At 43.4% G+C, this 13,977-nt stretch overlaps 1 protein-coding gene across 1 annotated transcript in view; it reads left to right on the top strand.

Moving 5' to 3' along the window:
• The window catches only part of SF3B3 (splicing factor 3b subunit 3), a 32,623-nt gene extending 22,569 nt beyond the window's left edge, over positions 1-10,054 (top strand). Inside the window, exons 16-26 of the mRNA XM_074285950.1 lie at positions 325-447; positions 697-851; positions 2,969-3,143; positions 3,707-3,912; positions 3,997-4,153; positions 5,518-5,643; positions 6,167-6,379; positions 6,677-6,775; positions 7,973-8,116; positions 8,728-8,832; positions 9,435-10,054. Of these exons, the coding sequence (XP_074142051.1) occupies positions 325-447; positions 697-851; positions 2,969-3,143; positions 3,707-3,912; positions 3,997-4,153; positions 5,518-5,643; positions 6,167-6,379; positions 6,677-6,775; positions 7,973-8,116; positions 8,728-8,832; positions 9,435-9,575 (1,644 nt within the window). The 3' untranslated portion in view covers positions 9,576-10,054. The remainder of the gene's footprint in view (positions 1-324; positions 448-696; positions 852-2,968; positions 3,144-3,706; positions 3,913-3,996; positions 4,154-5,517; positions 5,644-6,166; positions 6,380-6,676; positions 6,776-7,972; positions 8,117-8,727; positions 8,833-9,434) is intronic.
• Positions 10,055-13,977: the final 3,923 nt, after the last annotated feature.

The raw sequence follows: 13,977 nt of genomic DNA, 5'->3' as shown, positions 1-13,977 counted from the left end.
AAGGGATGGTATTGTGTCCATGTTGGTTTGCATTCTGCACCTTTATTAAGTTACTCAATGTTTTAAGAATTTATTTGTTGGACTTATCCTACTTTAACCCAGCCCTTAGTCTGTCACAAGGATGCTTGTGAGCAAGAACAGAGCTGTGTCACCCCACCCCCACAGAGGCTGTCTTCTTGCTTTGAGAAATAACTAAGCAAAGAAGCTACAAGGAGAGCCTGGGATCTACACAGGGATTTTCCCAAATTGAGTTTTCCTGTGTCACCATAAATCATCTTTCTGCTATAATCACAAATTGCTCCTTTCCTCTGCTCTTTTGCTCAGAATGGTGTGCTTTTAAGGACTGTCCTAGACCCTGTCACTGGTGATCTGTCTGACACCCGTACAAGATATTTGGGTTCTCGCCCTGTGAAGCTTTTCCGAGTTCGGATGCAGGGCCAGGAAGCGGTAAGTGCCTGCTGGAGGAAAGGGCACTGTGAGACTATGACCTGCACCCTCTCAGAATGCCCCACATGCTGCCCTATGAGGACAGGGCTGCTGTCTTTAGCAGACCCTTTCACTTTTGGACATTTTCCAAGGTTTTATAAAATGATGTGATAAATTCTACCATCTTCTGCATGAGCTCCTTGGAAGTTATGGCAATTTACCTTGGCATTAAATTTGCCTGACACTCAATGGGCATTTTTCTTCATTCAGGTTTTGGCTATGTCGAGTCGCTCATGGCTAAGCTATTCTTACCAGTCCCGCTTTCATCTGACCCCCCTGTCCTATGAGACTCTGGAGTTTGCATCAGGCTTTGCATCTGAGCAGTGTCCTGAGGGCATTGTGGCCATCTCTACCAATACTTTAAGGTGAGTTTTGCAACCCTGTAGGAGTACTGAAGAAGTCATCTACCAAAATGTTGGTACAAAAGTGTGAGAAGAAGGTAATAAGACTTTGTTTTCCAGGGTCTGCTCATGTAGTTGAAAGCCTTAGAGTCTTGGCTTTTAAGAAATTCTAGTGACATGGAGCCAAGTTTCAATGTTTGGAGTTTCAGCTTTTATTTAGCATCCTGGAGCCAAGTTTTAATATTAACAAGGCAGCCCAGCCCTTCTTGGAATCTCATAATGGCTCCCCGTTGACTGCTAAAGAAAGGCCAAACTCATTAGCTTGGCATTAAAGCTACTCTATGGTCTAGCCATGGCTATCTTTTTAAGCACGTCTATCATTGTACCCCTGTGTAAACACTGACCACCGAAGGTAACATGCCACGCTCTCTAACTTTGTTCATACTGTCCCCTCTACTGGGAATTTCCCCCGCCTCAATTATTGAAGTTCTGCCTTTACTCAAATTTCCTAGAGCCTTTCCAGATTTTTCTAGCCAAAGTTTCTCCATCCTGAACTTGTCTAACTAATCATACGTCCAGTTTGTGTATGTTTCCCTTTGTTATGAGTGTATGGATCTTTTCTCCATTTGGATCTTAAGCTCTTTGAGGAGAACAATTTCTTAGTTGTATTTAGGTATGTGTAATTCTTTTATTTCCCTATTTGTCATGCTGTCTTACATGTATTTGTCTCAAAGCACTTGGTACATTTTTATATGTAGTTGGCACTTAATTTTTATTGAATGAAAAGTCCCAGAAACTTGACATTAGAAACTGTTAGCAATAGAATTAAAAGAGAATGAGCCTGGGCTTGTTCTTTAAAGTATCGGTCTACCTCATATGACTGCTTTTGAATTAAGCCCAAAGCTATTGTATTTTCTAAAAGACTGGACCAACAGATCATTGCCATTCCTTAGTGGGGGCAAAAGGGCTAAAAATGAGACTAATAAGGTAATAGGGTGACTTTGGGAATTAAGTTGACAGTGCTTGCTTTTATTATATTCTTGATGTATGTGATATTTGAGGATGTTGAGATCATTACAAGAAGGGATAGACAAATTGGGAAATTCACTGGATTATGACTCATTGGAATTGTAGCAATTTAAGAAGGACCATGAGGATAAAGTTGATTAGAGAAAAACCAGTTGGCTTGATGTGAAGAGATTTCTCCATTGTTAGTGGGGAAATCTTGTGTATTTTCTTTTTATGTGATGCTATGCACCCAATGAGATTAAATAGGCTCATTTTACAGGATCTTGAATATACATGCAGGGTCAGGTATGCATGCACACACATATACAACTCAGAAACATCGTAGATATCTATATTACCAGTTTAGCATGGAGCAAAGTTTTGGATATTTGGAATAGTAAGATTATAGGACTGTTTTGAGGTGATGGATAAGTCACCAAGCCTGTGCTCAATTATACTGACAAGGACTGTGAAGTTGACTTGAGGATAGAGAATCAGCCCAGCTTAAGTGTTCTTGTGCCTCAGAGTAATCAGAAAATTTGCCCAAGAGTCAAGTACCCTTTTGTCTTTAGGGAGTCCAGAATATTAATGGAGAACTATGTCTGTGCTTCCCTTGAGTTCTAGAATGAATGCTTACTGATAAAAGTGTGTCCCTTTGTTCTGCTACATGTCAAAATGAAGGTTGGCTTACCCTCCCACATGTATCCTTGAAGTTGACAGCTCCCCTGAGGACTGTCTTCTAAAGGTGAAGTCATTGGTATTTATTGAAGGACCCGTTCTGATTGTACAAGGAGTTGAGGTGTTTTCAGGTCATTTAATTTCAGAATGGGTCCTTCCTTCGCATTTCAGTGTTCGCAGTGGTGAAGAAAATGTTACTGTTATGATGGTCTTGGGCCCATAGAACAAAGGCACTGAAGAGGCCACTGCTTGGAGAGGATCGTTACATAGGAGTCCCTGCATAGCCTCATCTCCCCAATCCAGCATCCTTTATTGATTTGTTATTGTCAGTATTAGAGGCAGGTATAAATGGCCTCAGCTTTGATAGCTCTGGGTCTATCCCAATCTCAGTTTCTGAGCATATATTTCTCTTGAGTAGGTCACCTATTCATTAGCTGCCCTGTCTTTCCTTCTAGGATTTTGGCTTTAGAGAAGCTCGGTGCTGTCTTCAACCAGGTAGCTTTCCCTTTGCAGTACACTCCAAGAAAGTTTGTTATCCACCCTGAGAGCAACAACCTTATCATCATTGAGACCGATCACAACGCCTATACTGAGGCCACAAAAGCACAGAGGAAACAGCAGATGGCAGAGGTAATGATCCCTCCTGCCCTTGGAGAGGCCTTGGGATGAAGCACTGACCACCACATATGGCTGGAGTCAGGATGTTTTGACCTACTTGCTGATGGAGGTGCATCTTTAGGCCAGCTGTCTAATGACGGGCCCAAAGAGCTTCAGTGACTTAGTCTATGATCACCCAAGAGTAAATAATAGATCAGAGGGTTCAGATCTAGGACTCAGGCCTCAGAACAACACAATTTCCCCCAGGCAGGCTAAAGCTATTGCTGTTTGGAGGATGGTCAAATCTTGTCCTAATCAAGACAATCAGCTTCCATTTTCCTCAGCACAAATTCTCATTCTCCATGGGCAATAAGAATCCAAACAAAACTATAGCCAAGTAGAACCACTCTGTTCCCAGAAATAAAGGCAAAAGCCTTTCATTTAGGGAAGTTGTATTGCCAAAATAAATTCCCTCCCCATTTCCCAACACGATTTTGTTTCTTTCTTAATCTTTTATAATATCTTCCTCCTTTATTCTCACTCCATTTGACATCTATTTCTTTCTTTCTGGTTCCTGCCTTCCATTCTATACTTAGGAAATGGTAGAAGCAGCTGGCGAAGATGAGAGAGAATTGGCAGCTGAGATGGCTGCTGCCTTCCTGAATGAAAATCTCCCAGAATCCATCTTTGGAGCACCCAAAGCTGGCAATGGACAGTGGGCTTCTGTGGTCCGGGTAATGAATCCCATACAAGGAAACACACTGGATCTTGTCCAGCTGGAACAGAATGAGGCCGCTTTTAGGTAAGCTAAGAGGCTGTAGAGTTGCTGGATGGGGTTGAAGAATTCTGCCTTGAGTCTTAACCCCAAGGCCTTCTCTGTCCACAGTGTGGCAGTATGCCGGTTCTCAAATACTGGTGATGATTGGTATGTGCTGGTGGGGGTAGCCAAAGACCTCATTCTGAACCCCCGATCTGTGGCTGGAGGCTTTGTCTATACCTATAAACTTGTGAACAGTGGAGAGAAACTGGAGTTTTTGCACAAGGTAAGAAAGAGCCCATCTCAGGATACTTTTCCCTATTTGAAAAAAAAAAAACATCCTTTTGATATTTGAAAAAAATCCTATACTTTGTTCTGGCACTCCTTGTTAGTTTAGGGACTATTTCAGTGATTGACCAAAGCCCCCTCCTGAGAAGGACAGTGTTTGTTAGTCTCTGTGATGCACACACACTACACCACCTCCTTACCCCCGCAGGAAGTCCCACCCAATGCTGCTGGTCATGAGCTGCCTACGCCAGGGCAAGACAGGTTGAATTGGCCCCTTGTTTTTATCTGTCTGGCTCATTTCAGCGGTGCTTGACCCAAAACCAAAGACATGGTATTGTCAGACTTTCCCAGACTTGGTGGATATGATGCCTTTTCTTTATCATGGGTTTTCCTCTATGTAATGTTAACTCCTTTTATAATGGGATTTAGTGAATTTCATTTTCAGATAGAAAAGGTCAAACCCAGACAGAGTAGTCAAAGTACCCAGTCCCCAATAGGTTTTCTGGGGAGGTTCTCCTCCCAGCCCGGGCTGTACTGAGCCCAGCACTTTCTGTTATTTGACAGCAGCAGCTGAACCCAACCAAGTTGACATTTCCTCTCTAGAAGAAATTGAGGTCAGAATTCTCAGATTCTGTTCTTGGTTAGGTCATCAATTTCCTTGATGACTCACAAAATATGAAACTTTAGTACCTTTGTTTCCCATTTGCAAAAAAGAATTCTTTTCTGTGTGACTAAAGGCAGAATAAGATTATACTAAGCAAATTCCCCTTTTGGGAAAAAAATATTTTAGACAAAACCATGAAAGTATAGTGACCTATTTCTCAAATTAGCAAAAATTCTAGTTGGCACGCATCTAATGCCATGTGCCTGGGATACATAGGAGGATATGAATCTCTGGACCTCAGAGCCAAAGCTCATGACTGGAACTGGACATCTGACAAAAGCTATCAGTCAATTGACAGAAACTAATTAAGTGTCCACTACTGGCAGACATTTCTAGGTACTGAGGATCCAAAGAATGAAAGCCACAGAAACAGAACTATATAGATACTGACTGCAACAAGGCATTTGTTTTAAAGAAGGAAAAAAAAAGTAGGCAGGAAAAATAGCCTGACACAGGCAAAAATGGCAGAATTTCTATTAAGAATGTGAGAGGAACCAGGGAGGGAGGTAGTACTCACACAATACTTGGAAGAGGGGAAGGAGGAAGCGATGGAGGGAAGAGGGGAGAGAACAAAAGTGAGAAAGTATAAAGGAGTTGAATGCAAGGTTTATTTTGCAAGAGAGCGCACTAGCAGTTGGGGGATTTGAGGAAAGGTTTCCTGCTGAAGGTAATACCTGTTTCTTTTCTTTCTTGTTCAGACACCAGTGGAAGAGGTCCCTGCAGCCATTGCCCCATTCCAGGGCAGAGTATTGATTGGTGTGGGAAAACTGTTACGGGTCTATGACCTAGGAAAAAAGAAGTTACTGCGAAAATGTGAGAATAAGGTAAAATGGGATTCAGGGTAAAGGGAGAAAAAGCTGTAGGTTAGGAATGTTAGGGAGAAAGGTGAGTTTGGGTGGAGTATCTAAGCACTAGTCGTGGTTCTCTTAAAGGGCTATTCTAAAATGCAGTTCCTGGGATATTGGGTAAAGATCTTTCTCAAGGAAGTTAGGAAGATGGATTCATGTCCCAAGAGGAAATAACTTCAGAATCTGTTGTTCACAGTCTTGGTAATAAGAGTTTTAAGATGTAGATGTGGTATTTCTAGTTGCAAAAGAGAGGTCAGTCTACCACCATCCAAACATCTGTTAGCAGCCTTTGAGGTGATGTGCTGGAGGACCAAACTGACCTCCACTGGGTACTCTTCTCAGGGCTGAGGCGAGTTGCTAAGCTCTGGTCACTGTGCTTCAGACTTAAGACTTTGTGGGTGTCCTGGTTCGGGGCTGGATTTTGAGCCCTGTAAGTGATCTTGTTAGAGAAAGCGCTACCTGAGCTTGGAGATTCACTCCCACCTGTCTCCTCTCACAGCACATTGCAAACTACATCTCGGGCATCCAGACTATCGGACATCGAGTTATCGTGTCTGACGTCCAGGAGAGTTTCATCTGGGTCAGATACAAGCGCAATGAAAACCAGCTCATCATCTTTGCTGACGATACCTATCCCCGTTGGGTCACGACGGCCAGCCTCCTGGACTATGACACTGTAGCTGGGGCTGACAAGTTCGGCAACATTTGTGTAGTGAGTCTTTGCTGGATGACTTTAGCTGAGCGGGCAACAGAATAATGGGGCAGAACCTTTGAAACAGGGTCATCCTTGGTTTTTAGTTCAGAAGCATTTTCATCAACTCCCCTTGCACACCAGTGTTATTTATGTGGTCGTGGATGTATTGATCCAATAGCCTGTGGCTCATATTTTCTGGTTTTGTTAGAATTTTTTGCCTCATTTCTTTAATGTGGGCACGTGCTCAAATTTCTGATGACCTTAGAGCTGGCTTGTAGCACAGAGGAGATGTCTGAGTGTCCCTTCTCCCGGTAGGTGAGACTCCCACCCAACACCAACGACGAAGTGGACGAAGACCCCACAGGAAACAAGGCCCTGTGGGACCGAGGACTTCTCAATGGAGCCTCCCAAAAGGTGAGGTTCTGCACCCCTCCACACGTACCCGCCTAACTCAGAGTGCCCCAGAGCACTTTGTACGGAGGTCGATAATAATCTCTCTCAGGCCAATTTCCTTTGGGAAGGGGGGAGAGGGCATAGTTTTCTTTGAGGATGTTTCAGAATACTGCAGCCTTTCCCTCCCTGATTCCCCTCACATTCTTAACTGAAATTCTGTCATTTTTGCCTCTTTGGGACTGTTTTTCCTGCCTATATACGTGTATGCCTAGTTGTACTCGAATAATCTTGGGACCAGTAAATGCTATTCTCAAATTGTTGGACAGGTAGGTTATTGGCCCTTTTTTTGCTATTACAAGCAGAGCTGCTGTGATTGTATACATAAAGCACTTTAAACTGTTCAATAATAGTTCAAGTCAGCCTTTATCAAGTACCTACTGTGGCTAGCCACTATGCTAAATGCTGGGGATACAAAAAAGGGCAAAAACCAGTTAGAGAGGCTGACTTGGAGAGAATCTACAGGATGGAAGTGCCAAAAGTGAAGAGGTGCCTCCTTGCAGGAGGTAGGATTCTAGCTGGGACCTGAAGGAAGCTAGAAAATTGCAGGCTGGGGGACAGTGAATACGAGTGTCTAGGGACGCCATTGGGTATTTGGATGGACTCAGGTGGGGATAAACCAAAGATAGAGAGAGTGACCAGAAGGGGAAAATTCGTAGGAGTTGGCCTTATCAGGGAAGAAATGTCTAGAGAGACACACCTTTGGGGCAAAAAAAAATAAGATAAAATTAGTTGCTTTTTTACACACAAGACTTTTTTTTTTTTTTTTTTTTTTTTTTAATTCTTGGAGGCTAGAGCATTTCGAGTGGAGTTGTTCAGTTTCTTGGTCCTTGCTGTCTGGCCAAAATCACCCTCCAAAGCCAGCCTTACCAAAAATATAGAAGCCTGTTAACCTTAAACCACTCTAGGCTGTGGGATTTCTTGAAATTTCATTTTTCTGATGATTAGGGGAACTTGAGCATCAAGTATGTTGTTATCTTGAAGATCTGCATCAATTTGGAATGTCAGGGGTTTTTTAGCTAATGTAATTTGCTTCACTTCTTTGGTTCACTAAGAACCCTTCACTTGAAGAGTAAAGCCCACCTCACCCTCTTGAGAATTAAGGCTATTTTCAGTAAACCAGAAGCAGACTGTAATAAAAGGACATGATTCTGTTTACAGGCAGAAGTGATCATGAATTACCATGTTGGGGAGACAGTGCTTTCCTTACAGAAGACCACGCTGATTCCAGGAGGCTCAGAATCTCTTGTCTACACCACCTTGTCAGGTGGGATTGGGATCCTTGTGCCTTTCACATCCCATGAGGTGAGAATACATTGTTCCTTGATCTCTTCCTTTGAGGAATTTCCTGAGCCTACCATACCTAAAAGAGCAAGTCTCAGCAGTAGTTCTATCCCACTTAACAAATCTGTAGTCTTCAGCCTCATTTCAGCAATCATAGTCTGTTCACTGGACTATTCAGTAGGGTGAATGAGATGGCCTGACGAATAAGATCAGGAAGCTTTCCTCATCTTGGTAAAGAAGGGTTATGGATGAGTGCCTGAGGAAACCATCAAGTCTATCCCCATTGATTTTCTACCCAGGTAGAAAAAAGAAAAAGCCTGAACCCTAACCCTCACATTGAAAGAGACCATTAGTCAAATGATTTTGTGCTTCTTTGTCTATAGGAACAATTTGTGCCAAGACCTTAGTTTGTGTGCTCATTGAAGCCAGAGGCCTCTCAAGTCACAGTGCCTCCTTTCTCAAGACTGCATATTACTCTCCCTGCCCTAAGAAACCTGTTGCTTTTGGAAGCCAGAGTACATGTATTGAGACAAAGAGAAACAAGGGCTCATCATCTACTTGTTTTCTCAGCCTCTCTAACCTAGGATCCTAAATTGTGGGATTCATTTTTCTTGTCTCTGTTTCTTTCTCAGGATCATGACTTCTTCCAACATGTGGAGATGCACCTGCGGTCTGAGCATCCTCCTCTCTGTGGAAGGGACCATCTCAGCTTCCGCTCTTATTACTTCCCTGTGAAGGTAGGCCTGCACTGAGAAGGAATTCCCTTTTTGTCATCCCTTTTTCTAATTCTATTTGATTTGTGCCCTCTTTTCTCTATCATTAAAACAACTTGAATTCTTCTTACTGAATTCTCCTTCCTTTAGGAATCCAAATAATTTTGAATAATTGAATAGAGAAAGGCAGGTATGAACATAGATGTGGTTAGAGAGAGTCTTCTCTGGACATGGGAGTCTACATCCTATGTGTTTGATTAATAAGGTCCTATCTTCTGGAGAACCATAACCCGTAGTTTTACATCATAAGTTTTTTTCTAGCCCAAACTCTATAAAGTCAGGAGCTTTTTCTTTTCTCTACCCCATGCCCAGAAACAATTTTTCTAACCCCATATCCCTTTCATAGGAAACACTGATCTAGACCATCATTAAGGGCCAACTTAACAGCCTAGCCATAGTCATGGGATTTTATAAGCACACCTCCAGAGCTGGAAATAACCTCAAAGACCATCTAGTCTGATCTGTTCATTATCTTGAATTAAGGACCTTTCTCACCTAGACTTCATTTGCTTGTAGCAATTGTTCAGATTTAGCATTAGGAAGCTGATCTTTCTTCTCTTTTTCAGAATGTGATCGATGGTGACCTTTGTGAACAATTCAATTCAATGGAGCCCAACAAACAGAAGAATGTGTCAGAAGAATTGGACAGGACACCGCCAGAGGTCTCAAAGAAGCTGGAAGACATTCGTACCCGCTACGCCTTCTGAGCCCAACAGTGGACTTGCCCCCAGGCATGTCAAAGACTGTGTTTTAAAAAGAGTTCTGAGGACTTGCAGGTTGTTGTTTACCCCCTCTTCCCTCCTTTTTTGCTTTGTGATCACATCGCTTTGATCCCGTGGGACAGGAGGAAGGGGCATTTACAAAGATCTTGAAACATTTCAAGTGAGAGTGGATTCCATACACTCTGCAGTGGTGCGTGGCCCTGGCCTGGCCTGAGATGTCCTCTCAGTCCCAGACATCTTCCCTGCTTGGATTGCCTTCCCCTCCCAGCCGTGCCCTTCATTTTTGTACACACCCTTCATTTTTAACTGGTTTTCTTGTAAATACAGTTTTGTACAATGTTGACTTTAGAAGGGGGTGAATGGGGACTGTTGGAGAGAGCTGAAGTGGGATTGGTTATATAATATAAACACCATGAATTGTACCATTCTGGATCATAAGAAATACAAGCCCATTCTTTTTAAAAGCAATCTCATTGTCTTCCTTGTGGCTTAAGACTGGGGTCTATAGGGGCATATATTTCACCCAACAGCAAGATTTTAGCTGCAAGAAGTGGAAATAATTTTTTTCTTTTTTGGTGCCTTATTGTACTGCAGTAGTCTTTTAGACTGTTCCCTTCTAGGTTTTTCCATACTTTCCTTCCATTAGTGTCTAACGTAGGCCATAAGCTACTTTGCAGCCTACAGATTAAGTGAAGGTTCTAACATATTTATCATTATAAGGCAGATTGAGCAGGCAATATGACATCTTCCCATTGGTTTATTGAGTTCAAATTATCTAGTAAGTTGAATGGATTTCTTGTCTTTTTCCCCCAGTCTAATTTTCTTCCAACTTTTATATTTGGGGAAACAAAGTCAACCTGTTCCTTTGACCTTGTACTGAGAAAATGTTCCCCCCACCAGTTCCATCATGGGTCCCTGTTAAGATTTCACATGCACAGACCACCCTATAATGGCTTCTAGTCCCAGTGCTCGCAAGGTAACCAGTGACGTTGGGTGTGGTGACAAGTCCTGGAAGTCGCCAATTTACCAAAAGACAAAGCAGAAGAGCTCCTGTTAAAAGGAACTTAGTGCCTTCTCCCCACTGGAGCCCGTTGTCTGCAGCCATGTCATTTCCATTGGATTCTACTGTCTCCAGATGTGATGGAAAATGGCCTGTCAGGAAGAGGTGCAGAAGAAGGTATCGGGAGGGGACTTGCCGCAGGCCTTTGGAGTCACCACCATTCTTTCATGGCATTAAGGAGTGGCACGCCCGCTGTCCAGAGTCCCCTCAGCGCCTCTCATCCCCCCGCTCCTGATTGCAGGGAGGAAGGTCATTTTTTTCTGATTTGTGGAATGACCATAAGTCCCTACATGGTGTGTATTGTCATGAGGCTGATGACCACTGGCCTCTGCTGACAAACTGGCTGGATTTGGGATTGTTAAGGGAGACTGCCGCACTTTACAGCCAAAAAGAACTGGTGTGGTTCCTGCCTTGGGTTTTAGCATCCCTTCCCATCTGCCATCCTCTGTGATCTGTGGGAGCCCATGATGGCCCAGGAAGGAAAGCAGAGCCCAGTTTCCTCCTTTGGCCCCTCCTGTAAAAGCCTGTGGCTCAGGCGCATGAGCACTGTCTTCTGGCACCAGTCTTTTTGACCTCAGTCCTCATTTCGTTTTTCCCACCGTCAGATGGGTCATTCCCCCTTGTTTGTTTATTAGTTATGTAGGAAGAGAGGGAACGCGTTGCTTCAGCCTTGACCTAAGGATCTTGAAATCCCACCCCGTCATTCCCCTCTTCTCCTTGGGGACACCATTTCCTCACTTGAGAATCTGGTCTGTATGAATTACTTGGGTTGATGACTTCAGCCTAAAGCATAAACAGTCCTCCATGGCCGCACTGCCGCTGTCACTAGGAATGGGACGTCCTCTGGAAGACCAGAATAAGGGAGCAGGGCGGAAGCACCTGGCTTTCTCATCGGCACTCCTTCAGCAGAGGGCAGCCCTTGTGCGACAGGTGCGAGGCTGCTTCGACCCCATTCAGAGGCCTTCGTTGTAGACCCGAATCTGCCCCCTCTCACAGCTGTTGGGCATTTTCTGTGTGAATATTCCAGCGCGCTCAGTGGATTTGGTTGAGCAAGTTGTCCAACAGCCAGAGCAGGAGCTGTGATTCAGCTCCAAATCTTTCCATTACTCATGCATCCTGTCCTCTTAAAGGAAGCTCTGCTAAGGGTCTGATCTCTGTTCCATGTGTGGCCCAGTGTTAAGTGAACAACTTTAATGGGCTCCCAGTGGTTCGGAGAACTCGAGCTTACCTCAATTATGAAATATTCTTTTTGTCCCGTTCCCTTCCTCCAGTCAGTCATCTATGTAGAGCACCAAGAAAGTGTCAAAATCAGTCACGAGTTTTCCTCAGAGCTGGAGGTTCTTCAGTTATTGTTTCTTTATGAAGTTCTTCCAAAAAACCCTCCTCCACAAGTGGAGATTCAAGTTGGAGCTGCGGGTGCACCTTATTGATCTTTTAGGTTGGTCCTGGATCAGCTGCTACCCAGGCTGCGCGACTCGGCTCCAGAGGGCAGAGCTAGGAGCAGCAGGCCCCAGCTGCTATGGGAAAAATGGGTGGAATGATCCCATTTTTGGTCAAATGCTGGACCTCAGGTCCATTTCTTCCATTTCTGGGGCATGACACTGTTAAAGGATGGAACCTTTGGGGATTCTGGCATGACAGTGCTGAGCTATATCTAAACCTGAACCATTTGAGGAAGGGGCTTAGTGGATGAGAGGGAAGACTGGATCCCATCAGAGGGGATGTAACATGGCCTGGCTTCGAATTTACAGATGATGGTTGTGGCTGAGCAGCGTGAGGGATCCTAGATCATCATTCTTCAAGCAAGGTCCTAAGGGCATCTGGGCCCTTCATCGGCCGCTCCTTCCAGGGAAATGTGAACCAAGACTCATGATAAGCTTCCACCGGATTTGCACTCTGGCCAAAGAAGTCTCCGTTTGTTTCGTGAGGGATCCACTGGGTGAAATCTGATCCTCCTGGATCTCACCTTTAACCAAAGACTCCACCTTGGAAACAAACCAGTCAGCCCAGCTGCAAGTTAGCAAAGTGCCCAGGGCCTGCAGAGAGGTGTGTGCTCAATCTCATCAGATAACGCTTCTGTTCGGAAAACAGGAGAGGAGCTGCCTAGAGCCAGGGCAAAACAAGCATGGGAGCCAGTGGAAAGTGATGAGCAAGCAGAGAAAGGTGGGCCGGCAGCGGGAAAGGTGTTCTCAGACTTGGGAAGGGGAGACAGACCTGGGAAGGGCGTGGTGGGGAGTGAATTGTGGCCCAGGGATCTGGCGGTGGTTGTATGGGAGAAGCAGCCATGTCATCAGTGCCAAGATTGGTGATGGGGGGACTGGGGTGGCTGGGAAAAGTGACCACTGAAGGACACTCTGCCCTAGTCCTCCTGATAAGTGTTGCTCCTGATAAGCCGCAACCCTGCTAGTTTCAGCTACTGTCTAGCCAAGTAAGCAATATTAGCTTTTTTTTTCCCCAAAAAAATAAAAGCAATATTCACCCTTGCAAAACTTTGTGTTCTAAATTTTTTTTTGTTAAAAGTTTTATTCATCTCATATTACAAATATTTTTAAATTATATGCATACTAGTATAGTCATTTGCAAATTATTTAATAGCGTTTTCACTAGCACTTCAACAAATGATTTTTTTTATGCTGAGGCAATTGACTTAATTGACTTGCCCAAGCCAAGGTCACACAGCTAGGAAGTGTTATGTGTCTAAAGCTTGATTTGAACTCAGGACTCAGGACCTGACTTCAAGGCCGGCGTTCTATCCACTGCAGCACCTACCTGCCCCCAACAAATGGACACTTTAAAAAAAAAGGAACTGTGTTATATAACCTAGCATAGGACATATACAAATATAAACTAAATGTGAAAATGACTTTAATAAAAAATGAATTATTTAAAATGATATAACAAATGCTACAATTTCCCTATAGACACTAAAAGACTTTATGAAAATTCAGCCAAGTAGTATAAAAAATCAGGGATTAGTAAAAATGATACCCACTTGATAAAAGTTTCACTGCTAAAAAACAATCTGATGAAAATTATAAAAACTACACTTTAAATTTTTAAATAAACAAGTAAAAATAAAAATTTAAAAATAAAAAACAGTAGCTTGAAAATAAAAGCAAATGACCAAAACCTCTTTCATTCCATTTTTAAAAAAAAATCTCATTGATAAGATTGATTTATGATTCTTTTCTTTAGAAATACCTGTAAGGGAGCATCTAGGTGGCGCAGTGGATAGAGCACCAGCCTTGAATTCAGGAGGACCCGAGTTCAAATGTGGTCTCAGACACTTAACACTTCCTAGCTGTGTGACCTTGGGCAAGTCACTTA

This window comes from Sminthopsis crassicaudata, chromosome 2 (assembly GCF_048593235.1).
Source record: "Sminthopsis crassicaudata isolate SCR6 chromosome 2, ASM4859323v1, whole genome shotgun sequence".
Classification (NCBI taxonomy): Eukaryota; Metazoa; Chordata; class Mammalia; order Dasyuromorphia; family Dasyuridae; genus Sminthopsis; species Sminthopsis crassicaudata.
Note: the sequence above shows the minus strand (reverse complement) of the source record. Positions and strands in the feature narration are given on the sequence as shown.